This window comes from Ixodes scapularis, unplaced genomic scaffold (genome assembly GCF_016920785.2).
Source record: "Ixodes scapularis isolate PalLabHiFi unplaced genomic scaffold, ASM1692078v2 PGA_scaffold3__209_contigs__length_174095766, whole genome shotgun sequence".
In the NCBI taxonomy this organism is placed as follows: Eukaryota; Metazoa; Arthropoda; class Arachnida; order Ixodida; family Ixodidae; genus Ixodes; species Ixodes scapularis.
In genome coordinates, this window is record NW_024609868.1 from 164158061 (window position 1) to 164179579 (window position 21519).

The 21519-nt window shown below is 45.7% G+C and overlaps 1 protein-coding gene across 4 annotated transcripts in view; it reads left to right on the plus strand.

Moving 5' to 3' along the window:
• Window positions 1–21304, plus strand: part of LOC8051054 (glycerophosphocholine phosphodiesterase GPCPD1) — a 139840-nt gene extending 118536 nt beyond the window's left edge. For all 4 annotated transcript variants that reach the window (XM_029985601.4, XM_029985602.4, XM_029985604.4 and 1 more), the window contains 5 exons: window positions 597–848; window positions 2535–2665; window positions 9427–9562; window positions 10946–11106; window positions 20163–21304. In XM_029985601.4, the coding sequence (XP_029841461.2) occupies window positions 597–848; window positions 2535–2665; window positions 9427–9562; window positions 10946–11106; window positions 20163–20325 (843 nt within the window). In that variant the 3' untranslated portion in view covers window positions 20326–21304. The remainder of the gene's footprint in view (window positions 1–596; window positions 849–2534; window positions 2666–9426; window positions 9563–10945; window positions 11107–20162) is intronic.
• The last annotated feature ends 215 nt before the right edge of the window (window positions 21305–21519 follow it).

A 21519-nucleotide genomic window follows, 5' to 3' on the forward strand; every position in this document is an offset into this window, starting at 1 on the left:
TTAGTAAGTTTGCAAACTTGTTTCGCTCACTCTAGTTGGATGGTCGAGTGAAGTGAAGGGCAGAAAGGCAAACGAGAGGTCAAAATTAAGTTTGCTGCCATTGCCCAGAGCGGTAGGCGATCGTTTGATGGTCTCTGCACTTAAAATGCGCATCTGGCGGCAGCGTGTTTTGGAAGGTACCGACATTTAGCGAGTGACAAAAAACAAGGATGGGTGTTGAGGGCGATACGCGCATGCAACGAACTTCGGACGGGTTGTACGACGCTTTGGAAAGTTCTAGTTGGGTCACGACTTCGCACAATTCCGTTCCGACGCGTTGTATGGTATGTTGGCACTTTTGTCTTACGTGGCTCGGCAATAACAGCAGCAACACCGCATATTGCGGTCGCGGCAAGTTGTTTCTTTGCACCAATAATGGCCATCGTTACCGTCCGTGGAAGATCACAAATCTCCGAAATGGACCCGATTTTTGAAAAAAAATAAATGCCAACAAACGGTTGCAAATTTTCCTTTGAAACAAAGTGTAAAACGTGCGGCCTAGTTGCGAGGTGCTCCACGCCGGCAAACGGCCCACGGAGCGGGACCCTCTCTCGCAGCGCAAGTCGCCTGTCCAGGAGGAGGAGAAGCTGAAGCTGGCGGTGAAGGACCTGACGGCATGCCAGCTGCAGCGGCTGAAGCTGTCCCCCGCCTGCGAGGGTGCCCAGCAGGGCTCCTCCGCCCACGGCTATGACTTCCGGGAGGACGACCTGGAGGACAACCAGCCCTTCCCGACCCTGCAGCACGTGCTGGAGGCCGTCGACCCCTCGGTGGGCTTCAACGTGGAGATCAAGTGCCCCATGCAGTTTAGGGTGAGCCTCCTGGAGGAATTGCGTACCGCTCGATCGGGGGCGGTTTATGGGCAGCATCTGTGACATGAGCGTCCATTGTCCGCAGATGTCTCTGCCTTTTCACCCGCTTTCCTCTTCGCTGCGATTAGTCGAGTCGGCTCGTGTCGTCCACTCCGACTCAAAGGGAAACTGAGCATATTCTTAGGCAATCAAGTTTCAAGTGACGGGTTGCACCGTCTAGCTCAAAATATATGCGATGCTGGGAAGGCCCTTTCACCAGCCTGCTCGCTGGGGGGCTCTTCGCGCATCAATCGGAAGGTGTTGATTCGTGCGTTTTTGGTCTTTTATTCTTAACATTGCTATAGGAAGTTGCGGAAGAGCAAACGCCGAAGCTGTAGGCACTGGTGCGTACCGGACTGTCGCAACCCCGGAAGCTTAGCAGACGGGAAGCTCCGTGGGTGTCCGTCGAGGCCGCGGAAAATATGATGCTGTCGGAGAGAAATAAATGCCGTAAGACGCGTAAAATAAGCGTTCCATTCCCATTGCTCAACTTGAGATGGATTTCTAAATGCGCTATTTGACTCAATAATTGGAGTTAAAGAAACAATGACACCCCCAAAATTTTTTTTTTTATTTTTTGCCAGGCAATTTATTATGGTGTCAGAAGACTAGCCAATCATTATTTCGCCACAGCGTCTCATATACTTTTTGTAAAGTAAGAAAACGCAAATGTTTGAAACCAAAATTGGACTGGGGACAAAGAAGAAATGTAGAAGAGGAGAGAGAGCGAGGAGCTGGTCAATCGGAAGCCATCTCGGCCGCAGGGAGTTGCGCCATTAATTGTTTATGTTTACCTTGAAATACCATGAATGTGCATACTACATTTGGTTGTGATAGGACAACATTAAGAACAAAAATTCTTGCACACATCTGTGACAATGTCTTAAAATACTTAAAGGAAAAGGGTTTGGAATGTTACCATAGATGTGTGGCAGTACTTTTTCGTGGTGCAGAAAATATTTTGTTAAGAAATTTTCGTGAGAACTTGAAGCCACAGAAGACTGCAATGGAGAGGAGACAGCTAGGCCTACTTGTCAACGTAAAATGTGACGGCGGGCGACGTCACAGCTTGAAGAGCCACGCGATCATAACCGGCACTAAATATTTTAATACATCAGAAATAAAGAAAAAAAAAAAATCCCTTAAAACTCTAAATCACCTTGTTTTTGCAGAATATTGCAAGTGTTTAACCCGCATCTCCCCTTAAATCCGGGCGAGCACCACTTCTGTGGCAATGCCGTCACGCAGCTTGGTGGAATGCGTGAAGAGAACTGGACACGTCGCCAACGTCGGCACACAATCTGTTGAAAACATTTCGGCGACTGTGTACTGTCGGCATCGGTTGGTGGCACAGCTTGCCACCAAGGACGGTGTCCGAAAACCGAAACTGCTTGAACTCTTTACAAACCCCGCAAGAGCTAGAGCTTCGAATCATTTGTATCCACATATAATACTTGCAGTAATTTTACTGGAAAACATTTTGGGAAAAAAATCCTCATATTATATGCGGGTTTTTAGGGTACATCTTAGACTTTCTCCGATTAGGGTTTCCAAGTTGGGGTCAGGTTTTTCCAACTCTGGGGTCGCGAGGCTTCCAGGCGGACAGACGCTTGGGCGGGGTGTGCTGAATGTGGGTGACCCGTGCAGGACGGGACCTGGGAGATGGACCTGAACTTCGACATGAACCAGTACCTGGACATTGTGCTCAAAACGCTGCTGGACTTCAGTGGCAAGCGCTACATCATCCTGTCCTGCTTCCACCCGGACATCTGCACCATGTGAGCTCTCTCGTCCTGCCTCACCATGTCACAAAATAAAATTTTATCAAAGAAAGAAGAGCAAATATTTAGCACAATCTTCATTTTACGAGACATGTTTTGACTTGAACTGATTCCGAAAGGTGCTTTTATTTCTCGTGTCGAGCCGAGAGAGAAGCGTGTCTTAAAGTCGCTCCTAGGGACACTCCCAAAACCACTTTTTTTAATTCCTGGCTTGCTCACGTACAACATTAAATAAACTCCCCCCCCAAAAAAAAACATTTTTTTTTAAAAAATAGTTATGTAGTAATTCCCGAACAGGCTTCTTTATCGGTACATTGACTCAAAATACGAGCATGAAATAAAAGCGTGTTCCCAAACCCAAAATAATTATTGCCACATAAATATTGCGCCAGAAAAAAAAAATTTTGAGGAGAAAGTTAATTTTGTGAAATGGGTGCTTGTGTTTTGTGGAAACTTCATTTTGTCGTGATCCAAACATTTTAAAAAGTTTACACTGGCTCGGTGGTGTTGACCAGAGTGTCGAACCGGAATCAAACTGAACCAAAAACCGGAACCAAACCGTTATTTTAGCCGAACTGGAACTGAACCGAATCTAAATCTTTGCCGCCATCTTGGAACTGAACCGGAAAAAAATATAGCGGTAACCGGTTCGAGCCATTTGACGGCAATTTTTTTTTAAGTATTCCAGGATGAGTGTTTGAGAAAGAAAAATTGGCAACTGTATTTCTATGTACTGATCAAATTGTCGTACGCCGAATTCCAATTTATGAGAGATTGCGGATCTTCCTGGTGCTTCTGTTTTCGCACTACGACTAGTCGTGTTACATCGTCACGTGACTCGTGGTGTCAAGACATGCTATCAAGTAATGTCACGTCATGTGGCCCCGTGACATAGTCACGTGTCTGACTGCGTCTACCCTACTTAAATTGAGAATGTTACTAGATTTATTTGCGTTGTTGACACCGTGACATGACATGGCATCGCAATTTCTCACACCGAGTCACGTGACACTGTGACATAGTCGATTGTTGTTAGCCAGAATCAAGTGGCCGAGTGCTCAGGTTTATGACAATCAGCATCGCCAAACATTCGGGTAATGGCTCGTGCTTAATCGAAGATAAGAATGGCCGAACTCTAACAATGTCTCGAGCTCAACCCAGGCATTACTCTTTGCCAACCCCAGTGCATGACTGGATGAACACTTGACGTATATAATTAGCGTTCTTGTTCTAATAGCGGGTTGCGGAGGAAAAAGCTGGCACACTGGTAACCAATCTCCGTAGGAGGCGTCCATCATCAAATTGCAAACGCTCCCTGTGCTCTAAGAGGAAGCATCTCTTCCATCGGCTTACTGGAGACCTTGTGTATTTGACGAGTTAATGCGGCCTCTGTGTGTGCCCCAAGTTCGCAGCTAGCTGGACTCGGACAACTTCGATCGTAAACGACTGAAATTGCAGCCTCGCTTTTGACTTTACGCTCAAAAAGACGACACCTTTTGGACCGACGGAGAGCCAACAAAACTAGAGGATATCTAGCCAGAGTGGCCGGCTAGGTATCCTCTAGTGCAATGAGTGATTTTGGAGGTGAGGGACGTCATCGCCAAATTGTGGGTGCCGACCGAGTATGACGATGAAAGTTGCTCATTATTGTTTGTTTCTCACATTTTTCGCGGAATGTGATACATTATACACTACAATGTTTAAATGTTTCTACTTCTACTCTAACGCAATGGTGGAACTGCTGCGCCATTTGGGCCAAACTGCGCCAGAGCCTGCTACATGCTGCTCCAAAGGCTGTGTTTGTGCACTATTTGTGCCATGATCTGTGCCATTATCTGTGCTTGTTCTCGACAAAGGAACTGTCTGGCACGTAGCATTGTTGGCGATGCCATTAGAAACTAAGGAAGCAAAATTTTTTTTTTCTCGGGTGCCTAAGTATTACATGTGAAGAGGAGGGTCACGCGAATATTCAAATTTTCGGATAGAGGTTTCAAATAATACGCTATTTATATTCTCTTCAAAATGAACTGCAGTATTCCTACTTTTCGATGTGTGGATTGCGGCGGGTTAGCCGCCTTGAGTGCGCTTCTCCTCAAAAAACGGTGCACTGCGCAGAAGCAATACCCGCGCAGCTGACATTGCGATCTTGTGACTCGCTTCCTCGCAGCGGAGCCGCACGCTCATGCAACAAACACTCCTTCAAAGTGGTCTGGTGCACGCAAGTGTCTAGTGCACTAGAAAAAGAAAGAAAAAATAAAAAAAAAAACAGGAGACGTTGCAGTTGTTATTTACATTGCAGTAAAATCTTCGAAATTTAACTGTGGCTATTGTGCAAGAGTAATGTTAGGCAGCGATGTTCTAACAACCTGTGCTCATTATGTGTGCTTGTTTCTTTTTTTTGTTTTAATTCAGAATAGAACATAACATTTACATACAACAAGAAGATTTATAAGTCCCCTTAATTAAGTATGGTGGGGCTTCTTTATAGGTTTAATTTTATGCAATATCCCGGTTACTCTCCATCCCAGTGTAGGTATTGAACTGTCTGAGGCCAGTCTATAAATATAGCTAGATTAAATTTAGCAGAGCTCATAAGTGGGCAATTAGAAGCTTGGGAACGACCTTTGCAAGTTCAGTTGAATTTTTGTTTCAACATGTTGTAACAGTAGTGAAAGATGCAGCAACTATTCAATATGAAATTCAAAGGTATTTTGCCAAAACCACTACAGTTGAACCTCAATTTAATGAAACCCGATTTTACGAGTTTCCCAATTTAACGAACAAATTCGGATTCCCCGCGCAGCCTATCCCGAAGAATGTCTTTCTCGACTTTACGAAGTTCCCGATTTAACGAAATAATTAGGGGGTCCTGGTGACTTCGCTAAATTGAGGTTCAACTGTATTCACTTTAAATTTGCTTCAAATCCGATATCCATTATTTGCACAGGCCTAATGAAGCGTTATCGGTTTTTGTGTGAATGGTGCTTACATCGATTGTAACTAATAGTTAGTGCTATTCATTGTGATCTGTTAGAGTTCATAGAGCAGCGAAGCATTGTGATCTGTTAAAATTCATAAAGCAGCTAAGCGGAGCTTAGCTGCTCTATGAACAGTAGCAGGTGGAATACAAGCAAGAGCAGCGTGATACAAAGTATCCAAAAACATCTTTTTCTGTCTAACACAGACATCTGCAAAATACCACCATATGATTGTTCAAATCAATAATATTCTGTAGCGACCAGGTCCTCTGTAGGTGTGACACTTTTAATAGCCTCCCAACACTCCAACAACTGCAGTTTTTCCCACAGGCTAACTTTCAGAGATTGTATAAAATCTTCTGACATGAAAGCACAAAACTGTCTGCTCTAAAAGTGGAAATATCTGCTCCAAAACTCGTTTTTCTATGCTCCAATTCACCTCTTGTCAGTTCCACCACTGCTAATGATGTAGAGAAAGACATTCCTAATAGGAAAAATTATCAACTTGCTAATGGGAGGAAATTCCCAATAGGAATTTCCTAGCATTGTTTGCAAGAGCACCTGTAAGACCAAGAGGCAGAGATATTGTTTTCATAGAAAACGGTGTTTTTAGAGTTGTATATAACAGTGTGTCGAATCGAAAAAAATACGGGTTCGGTTACGGTTCAGGTTCAGGTAAATTTATTTTGTTCCGGTTCAGTTCCAGTTCGATTAATTCGGTCCGCGAACCGGTTCGGAAATTATAAATGACAAATTGCAACATCAAAATAAATTACAAATAAAACATCTGAAATCAGCACATACGAAACGGGATACATCGTAGTGTAAGGCTCAGGGATTTCTACCAGGAATGATTTCTTTATGTGCACTCAAAGGTTACCTCACCGACGTTTACGCATTCGGACTTCATCTAATTGGGTCCGACCCAGTAGCTGTAAAATCCGCGACCTCCTTACAAACCCATTTACAAGTAGAACTCGCTAACTATCCCGCCACCTCGGCGTGTAAGCAATTGAAGGAACAGTGGGGAGAAAATACAGCTTTCTTTATTTGAACTAGCCTTCGGTAACTCAAATTAGACCCTTAAAGAAGTTTTCATTAAACAAGATACGGAATATGAAAAACACTTCACCAAACGCAACGCCAGAAGGACGTAATAGGATAAATATTAAGATAGAAGAGTTCGCTGTCTCACAAATATGTTAGCTTCTAAGTGCCTATATGAAACCGCATGCATTATTATCAAACTCCACAGCCTTTTCTTTTCTCATTCCGATGGAAGCAAGCTTCAAGAACTCGCACGTTCTAGAAACGTGTTATGAAATGAGCACACAGCAGCATTTAGGATTTACGAGACTGTAGATAAAGAAAATCTCGTGATGCGATTTTTTTTTTTTTTTTTTTTCTGCACAGCCTTTTAATTTTTTTTCTTCCGTGCAAGCCGCGACCAGCGCAATACTGGTTCCTATGTCAAGATTCATGGATGCAGCGTTTGTCAAGATTCATGGATGCAGCGTTTATATTCCTAAGACTGAGTGGAGAAGAAAAATATGTAGCGAGGTGTGTGTCAGTTGACGGCACGTAAAAAACAAATGGCATTGATAGCACATTCATTGTCAACAGCGCATGGCCGAACCGTTTTGACATGAGCCGGTAACCGTTATTTTTTTTCCAGTTCAGTTCCGGTTCGGGTTCATCGCGATAACAATATAACAGTTCGGGTTCGGGTTCAGTTCCGGAAAAAATACCGGTTCGGTTCCGGTTTTCGGTTCGGTTCGGTTCCGGTTCGACACCCTGGTATATAATATGTAACCTGTTTTTCCGTTAAAAGCAGTCGCGAATAATATGAAATACGAGAGCCTCGGAGGCAAAATATAAGAATGCCCTGAGCAGTCGGGGAAGGTGAACGCACATTAGAATTGTTGGAACTGGGAGTTGCCACGACTTATTTCTCCTCATCAAATCATTGTCCAATATCGGGGCTACTTGATGCAATTAATTCGGAGAGAAACATATAGCCTCAAATAAAACAAGTCCTCGAGGAGAAAGTAAAGTTAATCCTGGAGAAAAGTTAAGATAGGAAAAGTAAGATCATTCTGGGTAATAAAAGAGACTGCTTTTGAGAATCGCTTAACTGGTAACCGGAAAATAAAACCTGTAACCGCAGAAAAGCCAAAGATACCGGTTTCCTAAATAGAACTGCCACGGAATTTTGATCTGAGCCCCTGGCTAGTACGCGCATGAAGTGTGTGGGCTGCGTCTGCTGTCTGTGTGCGATGGGGGTCTGATCTGTGTGTGGCTAGAGTGAGGCAAGATTCTGTGTCCCCGATCTAGTGTCAGTGAGCAAAGCTGTCCGCATGCGCCTGCTCTGCTTGGCTCAGTTGGCGTGGTAGGGCTGGGAATCACGCAGTCCCAAGTTTGATCCCGATGGGGGTATTCTGATATTCGTTCTACTGTAGGCCTCTATGGGCCTATTGTCTCGAGATCAACCTAGAGGTGGCACTACCGTCGTGCTATCATCATCATCAAAGCGGGGACAGAAACACGGCCTCCCCATGGGCTCCCCATGTTCGCGCGCGAGACGGTGTAGATTCTTGCGTTTACTTTGTCGCGCAGTATCGGTGGGAAGCCAATTTTAGCAGAAAATGGTGCGGTACCGTTCGATGCTTCAGTGAAGATTGAATTGTGTTGCCAGCGTACGGCCTAAATTCAAATAATCGCACATGTGAATGCGTCGTTTGCTCTAGGCAGACGTTGGGAAGCATGGATCACCACGACAAATGCTTGCCTCTGTGTGAACTGCACTAGTTATGTTAAATGTTTGTTTATTTTGAAATGGATGTGTCGGTTCACCAGCATGGAAATTCATCGAAACAATTAATTCCAACCTGGATAACATAATATGGGTACTGTAGGCTGTGAAATCGCAGGTTCTATGCATTTTTGTTTTTGTAACTTTTAGCTTGGGCAGTAATATAAATATTTATTATGAAGAGGAGTTAGTGCTATATTGGAAATTACCGTTCTATTCGGTTCCACTGCAATGCAGCCAATTCTTTCCTTTACTGTGCCATGGTGTGGGTAAGTTTTTCGGAGTCGGAGCAATTCTACTACATTGCGGTGAGGAAAGAGTGCCTCTTCTATTTACGATACGGATGCTGTTCGTTGGCAGGACAACTGAAACAAGTGAAACAAACTGTTCTAATATATCAGCCGCGAGCATAAGAAACTGGCGTAACCGAGCAACGCAGTAGCGTGCGTTTTGTTAGATGCTTTTCTCGGTAGTGTGGGTTTACCCGCTTCACTTTCCTCTGTGAGGGCCGCGGATGTCAAGAGGCTAATATTATAAATTTATGGCTAAATAATATTCTATTCAAACATAGTAGACTCTGCAACTCCAACAAACGACCCGCACCACAAGACACACGGCATCGGCCTTTCCAATTTTCCGATCCCCCTCCACCCTCACCTAATGCATATCAGGACTGTGGCGGTTCGTGGCCGGGCCACGGATTGATTGAGATGTGGTGCGGTGATGCAGTGCGTATCTACGTTGAGGCTCTTGGAATAAATCGGTCGAAGGTTAGCGCTCTGTGGTGTTTGCTCTTCCTCTGTCCTTGTCTTAAAGTGCAATTATGTTTTCTCATGTACAATACCAACTTGCCCAACAATCAGCATTTGGAATACAAATGAAGTATTCCGAACATCGGGAAAGCTAGATTGGGACACGGCCGCTCTTGAGGCTCGGGCCCATTGCAAGGCGAGGTCCTCGGTTTGCAGGATCCGGCTGAAGCAGAACAAGTACCCGCTGCTGTTCCTGACCCAGGGCCAGACGGAGAAGTACCCGGCCTACCTGGACACGCGCACCTCTTCCGTCCAGATGGCCACCTACTTCGCCATGTGCACCCACATCCTGGTGAGGCTTTGCACGACCGCTTACGCCACGCTCGTCCGTGGCTGAAACAAAAAGCTTTTTGCTTCAGTTTTTTTGGATGGTGGTCTTTTTCAGGGTGTACGCAACTAGGGAATGTTTATGGATGGTTGCACTCCCGGTAGTGTAGGCAAAGCAGTTGACGCATCAGTATTTGTTGTCGCACGAGTCAGTGCTGCGGTCTCATCGGCTGTGGAGCAAGAAGGAGATGCCCTGCATTTCTTAACCCTTCAACCACCCGGCCCAAGCTGTACTCGTCATGGAAGGTTGTACCAATATTGCCGATGACGAGTTACTCGTCCAGCCAGAATGATGGTTTGCTTTCACTGCCAAGGACGAGAAAGGTTCGTCCATCGGCTTTAGTTTCAATTTTCAACGCTAGAGGGCAGGAGAGGTTGCGCAAATATAGCGTGTTTTGGTCTTTGGCGCGTATCTAGCCTTGCAACAGTGATCACAAATGGCAGCACGCTCGAGTGATGCTGGTGACGGCCCTCGGAAACGGGCTCTCTCTCGCGGCAGTTCGAACAGTAGCGACGATGAAAACATTGAATTTGTCTCTGAAAGTGAGTCGGACAAAGATTTTGAATACAAAACGGACCTAGACGACGACCACAGTGACGAAGACGATGACGCGCTGGGTAGTGTTCGAGTGTGGCAATGCATAAACACTGAAAACCCGCCACCCGCGCCTCCGACGTTTCCGTTTTGTGCAGTGCCTGGGATTCTGTGGCAGCCCACTGACGAAAAAGACATTCTCAGCTGGTTCGAGGTTTTTTTTGATTGGGACCTTGTCGACCTCATTGTGACAGAGACAAACTGCTACGCGGTCCCGCATTTCGAAGCGCGGGGTTCTTCATGGAAGCCGGTGGACCGCGAGGAGATGATGGTGTTCCTTGCGCTAATAATTTTGCGAGGAATTGTTGGCAAACCGCAGGTCGAGATGTATTTATTAGCGCTAGTACGGAGAAACGTCTAGGCACTTGATCTTTTGTTACGGTGCGTATGTTCAAATAAATACTGCACATTTCAGCACGTGTTATTTTATTACTCTAACATGCACTGAGGGAAAGCTTCCATAAAAATCAACTTTTTCTTTTAAAAGTTTTGTGTTAAATACCAATTGGAAACCAGTCAAGTAATGTATTTGCAAAATCAGAACAACATAAGAAAAAATATGTGGAAATAAAAAATTTTTTAAAAAGTTTGTACATTTTTTTCGAAACTAACTTGGTGGTTAAAAGGTTAAGCTTTGGGCGGCTGTAATTGCTCGGGGGTTGTATTCACTCAGAACGCCCTACGTCTTCTGCTCGGGGCAGGGGCTGCCAATGGGTGCCCGTGCATGACGGCAGGGCCCCTCCTTCCCCGCAGGGCATCAACGTGCACACGGAGGAGCTGCTCAAGCAGCCAACGCTAATCCCCTTTGTGAAGCAGCACAAGCTCATCCTCTTCTGCTGGGGCGAGGACAACAACCACAGCGGCACCATCACCTGCCTCAAGCGCAAGGGCGTCGACGGCGTCATCTACGACAAGTAAGCACCCCTCTTTTGGAACCCTCTTCTGCAAGGTCGATGCTGGCACAGTGGTAAGCTTTCTCTGGACGGGAGGAAAGATACGCACACTTTTTTGTGCCAAACCGAGAGCGCAGTTAAATGAGTGTTGACTAGTTTAGGTTAAACTATGATTGATTGAACTATAGTTTGCACTAATACAGGGGTGGAACGGCTGCGCCTTTTGCGACATTTTGCACCAGACGCATTTGTCTGCGCCATCCTGCGCCATGCGTAAACTGCGCCACAGTCGGTACCTCGCGCCATTATGCACCAAATCGCAAGACGTGCGCCAAAAAAATTGTATTTTGTCTTGCTTTTTGTTTTTCTCTACTCGATTGGCAACAATGAGCGCATTTAGGTTGGTCGGCCTCACAATCCTTTGTTCCGTTTATTCTCCCTGTGTATCCTGAGTCGGAAGCACGCGAAAAAATTTGGGGGTCGGATTCCAAGCGCTACACCACCTGCGACTGGATTGTTATTCTTCAACCCTAAGCGGTTAAGCAAGTCGCTCGAGGTGAGGTCGAGTAGCTAAGCGTCAGATTGCCTGAGGCTCTGCAGCCTGGGTTCCAGACGTCAACCAGTTGAAAACACATTAGCGAAAGATTCCTTTTAGTGCTTCATCGTTAGAAGTTAGAACGGCATTCCTGCAAGATAAATCGTGATTTGATAGAACTGAAACGTGGTCCAATCCTAAACCTTGCCGGCCAAACAGCTCTCACGCAAGCGGTAAATCTGCTCGGTGTACGTTAACCTTGCTCCTGCTTATCGCTTCAAATACGATAACTCCGTTAATCGTAGTCTGCTGCTTCGATATTGAGTTGCACAATAGAATCAACTCAAAATTTGTTGCCCTGTTCCTTCGCGCAACTGCACGTTTGTTGCTTACGCACGTCACGTGGTTCGCACATATAATTACTATGTTGAGCATGTGTGGGTTGTGCGATAAGCAGTGCTGGTTTGCACTTTGAGCAGCTGAAAGCGATTCAGAAAATACCAAGGACACTATCTTCAGAAACATATGGTACTTGCTTTTTGGATCTCATTAAGGCTTACAACGTTTCAAGTTTTCGCATTTGTTACACTGTTATCCCATATCTACCCAGGTCCCTAACCGCTCATGTTCATCTGTGCTGCTAAGTACAATTGAAATTTCTCCTGTGCTTGTCTAAGACGCTAGCCAAAGTGCAATGAAAACTGATCTGAGCTGCTCCCAGCCTGCTCCAAAAGAGCTGTTTCAGCTGCTCTTGTGGCTGCTCCCAACTACATTTCATGAGTTCCACCCCTGTAATAGTTTTGATGATTTCGAAAAAATGTAGTGCCTGTGTGCGTGTGCCGTAAATGTCAGAGTGAACATTGTGCACATACTTTTAACGTATCGCCACACTCGAGCGGGCAATAGACCTTTTTTCAGGGAGCCTCCGCACATGCGGAGGCCTCTCCCCTGGCCCTTGCTTTTCACCGTCGCCGTTTTTGGAGGGCACTCTCCCGCACAATCAGCATTGTCGGCACCTATCTTATCTTGGCACCTATCTTAGAATTCATATTACAGAATGTGTTTTATTGGGAGATTTTCATAGAGTTCCGTAACGTTTGGCTGTAGCGAAAAACCGACACCAAAAGGCGTTGTGCGCGTCGGAAATTCTCTAATGACTTCGGTTTCTGACAGGATTTGAAGTCGCCACCTTGAGATTGCGAGCCATGTGCTTTGCCCAGTGAGCTATCTAGGGTCTCTGGCTGTTAGCCCGCAGAAGTGAACTCGCGGGCGTGGCGCACAAAGATGCAGCGTGCAAGGACGTAGCACCCGAAGGCGCCTCGCACGTTTCGCGGTCTTTCCTTTAGTGCCCGTCCATCTCGCAGCATGTGTCAGAAATGAGAGGGAATCTTTGGTAAGCGGTGCGGTTCGAACGTTCTTCTCTTCTTCCCCGGAAGGCCTATATCGCACATTCTGCACTTATCGGTCTTTGTCAGCACAATCGAGCTTGAACCATTTTATTTTAGCATCGGTTGTACAGGGCATAAAAAAACTCATACAATGGAACAATGCCAATGTGTCTTGACAGGCAAGGCACGTTGGGCTTCCCTTCATTTGTAGTTTGCAGACAGCCCCCCCGACTGCGCTCCTTACTCGAAACAGGTTCATTTCCTGAAGGGGTAGCATTGCACCTACTCTCATCGGCTAGACTGATAACACAATCGAGCAGGTTCGGTGGCCTCGCTCTAACCCAGAGGGGAAAATGTTGTTTGGAATGTGGATCGAGACATTTTGGCTCGTTTCCTGCACATTCAATGTATGAATTTGAAGCTGACGTAGCCTGAAATGTATAATTATTGACGGTTTGTCACGGAAACTTCTGTGACAAAATTACTTGTGTCCACTCCCATAGCTTGTTTTACTTTGAGTGAATTTGAAGTTACAAACATGGGCATGTTGCAAAAACAGCACAAGGGCAAAGGACAAGCAAAAGACTGGACAGGACAAGTGCTACTTTCAACTGACGTTTTATTGGAAAGATAAAAGGAGGAGGCTAAAAACTAAAACTGAAAGGAAAGAAACAAGGAAAAGTTTGAACGAAAAAATAATGTAAATGTAGCTGGAGTTTTTATCAAAAGGTTGTTCGAACTAATAAATTTTAAAAATTTGGAGGTAAATAAAATTAAACTTGCAGAAATTAAAAACAACAAACAAAAAGTGATGAAACGAAAAAAAAGTTTAGGAAAAATATTGCAGGTACCGTAGTTCCCTGCATGGCATCGTCACCGATGGAGGCATCACCTTTGGTGGCAAAAACCTGAGCTTTATAACTTTCGTTTCTTCGTAATTAAAACGTCAGTTGACACTAGCGCTTGTTCTGTCCAGTCTTCTACTTGTCCTTTGTCTTTCGCACTGTTTTTCTGATGTTTAACGAACTAGGCCATCAGCTCGTATTCTTATAGGCATGTTGCCGTAAGCAACGCTTGCGTGCACGAATCCACATAGTCAAAAGAGATGCCGAGAACATGTACCTCCTCCTCGCAACTTCTGCTTCACTCGCACTTAGAGCAAACAGTAACGGCAGCGCAGTCCCATCTGACCCGCCTAAATGCTGAACCTCAAGATTTTTTGTCAACGTGGTATTGGACAATTTTCCTGCTCTCTTTTTTGCTTCAATGGCCTTGTGGTGGTTAGTGTTGTTGTCTACACAGGGGTTCTCAAACTGGGTTCCGGGTAACACAGGGGTTCCACGAGCTGGTCTCATGGGTTCCGCGAACACCCAAATTGCAACACCCCCCCTCCTCCCCCCATGCCGCAGGCTGCGCGGCAGGACCATGCAAAGCGCCTTCATCTCACTTTGTACTGACATTGCGACTGATATGGTAGGAATATATGGGAAACAACGCAAGCAAAATTGCCTACAATTGTGCATCTGTTGCTTCTCGGTCGGCACATATAGAGGGGGGGGGGGTTCCACGGCAGTTTTTGAGGCTTGCTGGGGTTCCGTGAGACCAGGGCCGTACCCAGAAAAAAATTTCGGGGGGGGGGTTTCAGGGACAACGGCGGCCATTTTGAAAGTGTCTATTGTCTTATTTTCGCCTATGAATCATGCGCATCGGTGGCATATAATGGAGAGTTAGAGCAAACCGGAGAACTGGTCCCGGTTTGGTACCCGGTAGCCGACCGGCGCCACTGGGCGTGCGCAGAGGTGGAGATTAAAATCGGCTAACTGCCAGTGCACCGACCAGGGCCGTACCCAGAAAAAAATTTCGGGGGGGGGGGGGGGGGGGTCAGAACCCCCTAACCCCCCCCCTGGTTACGGCCCTGCGCGAGACCAAAACGTTTGAGAACCCCTGGTCTACAAGGTCGGATTCAGTCGGCTAGCCTCTTTTAGATGAAAGGAGGGCTTAATTTTGGGCCCAAGGGACGCCCGCTGCTTGGGCAGTTCTGGGTCAGAGGGCATTCCTGGTGTGCACGCCGGGCTCGGTGCGACTGGCACTCAGCTGTTGACACAAAGCAGCGCAGCTAGTTGAGCTGCTCGGGTGCGAGAGTTTGTATCCAGCATCGTTGCGGAGCTGGTAGCTTAAGATTCTGGACAAAAGAATGCCGATTACACAACGAGTGCTGTGCGACAAAGTTTGCGATTGCCGATCAAAGATGTCTAGACGTCCAGATATATTTCTGTTCTTTACCCGCACGCTTGTCACGGTCTTAGTTGATTTGTGGCGTAAACTAACCAAGTTTTGGGTTAATTGGTTGACATGCACCACATCTAATCAGGGGCCCTAATCTGGACACTTGGCGAAAAAGTCGGCGAGAAATCTAGCGGCTGCGATTGGCCGACGCCGCACTTGACCTTGGCGCCGGCCAATCAGAGCCGCCAAATTTCTCACTGTCTTTCTCGCCAAGTGTCCAGATTAGTGCCCCTAGGAGTCTCACCTCATTTGTTATCAAGCTGTTGGGCGTTCCTGCCTCCTGGGCAAGTGTTAGACGAGCCGGTTTTAATGTAGCGTAGTTGAGGGGGGACTCTGCCTTGAAATTGCAATTTCCTTCTAAACATCACATTTTTGACGAGTAGTTTTATCGGCTTTCAAATATCCTGATAGATGCTGTCAGTAAGTTTCACTCCTGTAACTTAAAAAAATTTTTTCCCGAATAAACTATTTCCGACAAGCCGGCACCATTTAAACTGCAGCTTAGTGAAATTTCGAATATGTTTATCTCTGTCTCATTTTTTGGCACCAAATCTTAGTTTAGAAAAATTATCATTTGATAATGAATTGATGTCTTTAGCTAATATTTCAAGCTTCTATATTGAAACTTTGTAAGGAACACAACTGGGATCTGCATTTTTATGGCTTTTTGTTATGAAAAGCTGGAGTATATTGAGCCTATTGCACGCAAGAAAATAAATCTTTTCACATTTTTATTTTCTATTACAAATGCTATAATTTTTGTAATTTCTTTTCTCACTCAGGTGACAGGGGTGTTATACCTAGGGTTCCGCGTTTTCGGTTTCTATATTTTTTTAATTCGGCATACTTTTTTCGGTGTTTATTTTAAAATACAATTTTCGGTTTTTTTCGGCATATATTTATGCCCACAAAAGTTTATAGACCCTTTCAGGCAACATTTCATGGGCGCCGCCATCTTGATGTCACGTGACCTTGCCGCCATAGCCGACCTTCAGTTTCTCGCCGTTGCTCCGCGTAGTGTGCTGCATTGGACACTACCGGAGCTTTGATTTCGAGTCCTTTTACGTTCCGCGTTGAAATCGTGCGTTTTCTTAGGTCTTTTCAATATTTCGGGCTTTCATTTAATCATTTGATATCTATATTTCAACATAGCTCTTGTATTTTCGTATTTATGGAATGGAATCGGACAGCGAATCAATCGACGATACAAGATCATGGCCTAGGCTTCAGAAATCATGCAAGTTCATCACATTCTTTTGTTTTTATTGCTAATAAAGGGCAGTCAACACCATTGCAACATACAAAAATTTCAACTGACGTAGTAAGGCTGTCGCAGTCGTGCTTCCAGCTGCATATGCGCGCTTGAGACATCGTTTCCGTAAGTAAAAGCCGAATCGCGTCTAAGCGCTTTAGCGAGCGACGAGACGAGTGACGGCGACAACGACGAGAGTCAGCGACGAAGATTTCTAACTGTCGCCCGTCGCGTCGCTTGGTTGTTGGATTTCTACAAAACGTCGCACATCGTCTTGGTTGCTTGCTCCTGTCGCTTCCATGCGGTTTGCCTCGTCGCGCGACTGACCAAGCGACAGCAAAGCGAGTCGCCGTCGCGTGTCTCGTCGCTCGCCAAATCGCTTTCATGCGGTTTATACTTAATTAATTTCGATGCACACAGCACTGAACCATTGGCACCTCGATATTAAGTATAAACCGCATGCAAGCGATTTGGTGAGCAACGAGACAAGCAACGGCGACCCGCTTCGCTGTCGCCCAGTCAGTCGCGCGACGAGGCAAACCACATGGAAGCAACGGGAGCAAACGACCAAGACGGTGAGCGACGTTTTCTAGAAATCCAAAAACCAAGCGACGCGCCGGGCAAAAGGGAGAAATCTTCGTCGCTGACTCGTCGCTATCGCCGTCGCTCGTCTTGTCGCTCGCTAAAGCGCTTACGTACGGTTCGGCTTTTACTTAGGGAAACAATGTCTAATGCGCGCACATGCAGCGAGAAACACGACTGCGATAGCCTTATTGCGTCAGTTGAAATTTTCATATGTTGCAATGGTGCTGACTGCCCTTTATTAGCGATAAAAGGGAAAGAATGCGATGAACTTGCATGGTTTCTGAAGCCTAGGCCATGATCTTGTATCTTCGATCTATTCACTGTCCGATTCCATCCCATAAATAAGAAAATACAAGAGCTATGTTGAAATATAGATATCAAATGATTAAATGAAAGGCCGAAATATCGAAAAGACTTAAAAAAAAAAGATTTCAACGCGGATTGTAAAAGAACACGAAAACAAAGCTCCGGTGGTTGCCGGTGCAGCAGCAGCACATAACGCGGAACAACGGCGAGAAACTGAAGGTCGGTCATGGCGGCCCGGAAAGCGCGTGGAGGGAGCGCCGACTGGTGGCAGCTCGAGTAACTGACTCCCTGAAAGCGTCTATAGACTTTTTTCGGTGAATATAAAATAAACACCAACGGACACCGGATCAGATCATCCTTGTACGTAGCTCTGATATTTGTGATCACTCAAAGAATAACTGCACACATACATTGAAAAAGAAATGAACACTTCATTTGGCAAATGTGTGCAGCTGTAAAAGAAACAAGAAAAAAAAAGTACAAGTACAAACAAGTCAGATATGAAGCCTATGCCCAATAAACATGGAACTTCACCTTTTGTACATCAGGATTATGTGATACCATTATAGTACATTCACACACAACAGGAAAAAGGGCATAATAGAGCCCTTTTTTTAGAAAACTGTGCTAAAAATGTATAATAAAAAAATTAAATTTGATGAGTGTGGGTTTCACTGACTACACAAAATTCAAAGTTGCATTAAAATTTTTCAACAAATAAATTAAAAAAAAGGGCTCTGTTATGCCCTGGGGAACCTATCCTGGAGTCATCATAACAGATTTTACGCCGCTACTACCTTTTTCAAATTCTCCAGACCTGGGATAAAGAATGCATATGGACGATTCTGATAAATATTTGTAACTTGAGAAATAATATGCACAGCTCCATGAAACTTTGCAGTTACTCTTATGTCTGTGCTATAAACGCACCCTGTAAATTTCGTTCAGACATCTCTAGAAATAAGAAAGTTCATATTTATTCCCCACCTTAAGACGGAAAACACATAAAACAAAGAATTGTCGGGGGTTTTCTGGTCAGCTTCGGAAAGTTGGGTAACTACTGAAAAACGAATGCGGAGCTTGATGCGCCACATGATGTACCTATGGGCAGCCAATCTGCTTTCTAGACATGCCTCGAGAGCTCCCCATCAGTGAAGCATCATAATGATAGGTGCTCCGAGCCAAACTTCACCTTTGCCCGCAAGTGGTCGTGACATTGAAGGCTCACTACTGCCGTAATTATTGGTGTTAAATGATCTTCCACATTCCTGAGGGATTCCCAAGCGTAGGTTCAGGCATCGCCCAAACTTCTAAGAGTATCTTGATTCCCCTTAAAGAACACCTGCTACTGGAAAAGGGGCCAAAAGGGGCAGATGCGCACAGTGGTGTCAGTTTCGTTAGGTCTCCCCTTGCGTGTGCTGTTTGCTTACCGCTGAATTCAGAAACCTCACTCAAACTACACTCAAACTGAAGGGCCCCTCCACTTCCTCGAGGAAGGCGCGAGGGTTGGCGCTGGCCAATCGCGAGGACGGATCCGCCGTCGTGATTGGCCCCAGTGCCGGCCCTCGCGCCTTCCTTGAGGAAGTGGAGGGGCCCTTCAGTTTGAGTGTAGTTTGAGTGAGGTTTCTGAATTCGGCGGTTAGTCTCAGGTTCTCTCAAGCTGACCAGACACCAGTTTGCTTTGTGATAAGCATTACTTGAGCGAGGTGGGCATACCTTTGGAGATTGCAAAACGAAGGTATAGACAATCGCAAGCATGGCGCCACAAGTGGTGCCCCATGCATGCAAGCGCGTGCAACGCGCGGGTGAACGTAGCTTTCGCAAGCTCGTAATCGCACGGGCGTGCCTGGTCGAGCAGAGACATGGCGGCGGCCAGTCGCCCAGCTTGCAATCGTCTATATAGAGACACGATTATAGAGAAATGCAGCTACACCTTTTAAAGTGAATACGTGCCACTCAGCAAGGATGGGGAACACAAACATGCTCTTATTTGGTAACCTATGTTACCTCGATTAGGCTGAAGTCTGGATCCTGCTGAAGCCTCAATTTGGCTCGAATTTTCAAGTTGGCTGGACATTCCAAGTCCACGGAGTGTTCAGTTAGGCTAGAATTTTTTATTTGGCTCTCGTTTAATCAATATCATTTTTTTTTTCGAGGCTCCTAGTGGGCATTATGTGAGGGAGTAGGCATATTTAAAAGACTAGTCACGAGCAGAGTGTTAAACGCATTATAACCTATGTAATTGGTTTAGAGAGACAGAGCTTTCCAAAAGTTTATCGGGCAACATTGGCTGCCACCTTTGCTTGAACACCAAGGGCATGATTGGATCAGAATCCTCGGCGAACGCTGATGCAGCGGTCGTTTTTAATACGAGTCGAGTTCACGCTGACGCAGGCCTCGTGTCCAATACATGCTCGGAGAAGGTGATCGAGCAATGGCGACAGCCAATGTTGCTCAGTTAACTTTTGAAAAGGGTCTATTATGTCTTACCGATATTGCTATAATTTCCAATTTTCTCTATATGGTTCAATTCGGCCGAAGTTTCACACAGGCTAGAAGTCTCAGCTCGGCGGAAGCATCCCTTTTTGGCTGGGACCTGTTTCTAGTGGTGTGCACGGCCATTTTAGTCATCCCCGAAGGAACACAAAATCAGTAGCGCAAATTGGAAGCCCTAGCTGGACTTCTCTAACGGCACTTTGTGCCCCTTCTCTGCCCTCTCTTCAAGGTTGGATGTGTTGATTGGGAACTCTCGGGAGAACGAGAATGTGTTCCTGGTTCATCCGAGCGCCACAGTAAGTATGCTCGAGGCTGCGGCGAGCTGCTCCCGGGAGTCTCAGCCGGAGAACACGGTGGCTGCCACGCCGGCCTGCAGCGTTGGCAGCTCCTAGCTGCCTCCAGGCTCCCCTCACTGTGCGGACCCTGGTCCGGACTGTCCGAGATGGCACTGAGGAGCACGCCTTCTCGCCCTGGAGCCTCTCGCACGCTCCAGCGTCGGTGTATAAAAATGCCTATTTTGGAGGAATGGATGTGTACAGAAGCATGGGTAGGATGTCTGTGGAACTCTTTCCAAGTTTGAATTAGGCAGTGGCACAGCTATGTTTTGTTTACGAAGGAATTACTAGTCTGGACCTCTGCGAGTCTTCAAAATCCATTCTGGATCTGGGAGAGTTGAGGGTCAACTGCAGTTCTGCCACATGAAGGGACAAGCTCCCGTTAGTAGCCTCCAGTTGTGTCGAATAAAGTATAAAAATACCCGTGGAGGCTGGGGATAATGGTGCTTTATGCTCTCGTCTACGGGAAGTTTTGTACTTCGCTAGGTTTCTCATGTTCATAACTATAGTTATCGCGAGAAAGCCACGTGGCCTTGCCTATGTCCCTTGTTTTCTCGAGTGGTTTTTAATCTTGAGCGGCTAAATATTTATGGTATTATATATGTTATGACAGTGCTTAGTTCATTGTATTTGTTGAGAATTTCTCTTTGAATGACATTGTTTTCCATAACTTTTGATAAAGTTGTGAAGGCTTGGTTTTTGATATATTACTAAAGTTACTGGTGTGAAATGTTCAGCAAAGACTAAGTACTTTGGAAAACTGTTTCTCAATAATATGGAGCATACTATCTAGTGCACCTTCAAAAAATAAAGTAATACATTTATGCTTTTTTTTTTAATGTTGCTGCTTTTGGTACAGTGGCAGGTGACCATTCTCCTAGCTGTAGGTCGGCAGTTTATGTAATCTTGCGGGAGCAGTAGGCATTTCTTCCAAGATTTAAGCCAACGCCCCATCTTGTGCCTGCACTGTGTAGCGGCTCTTCTCGGCAAGAAGTGCAGTCAGTCATGTCGGATTAAACACGATGGATTTCAAGCAGCTGTGTGTATTGTCCCCAGTGTTTAGGGCTCCTGTCTCTGCGTATACTGCCGTATACGGAATCTTGTGTACCCTGCTTCTGCATTTCATCATGACCTGCACAGGATCCCGAGACGATATCGCAAGTGCCTTGGGTCGCGGCTACTGGGGTGATTCCCATTTGGGCCCATTCTCGTTTCGACCTTCTGGTTTGGACTTGCTCAAAAGGACCATTC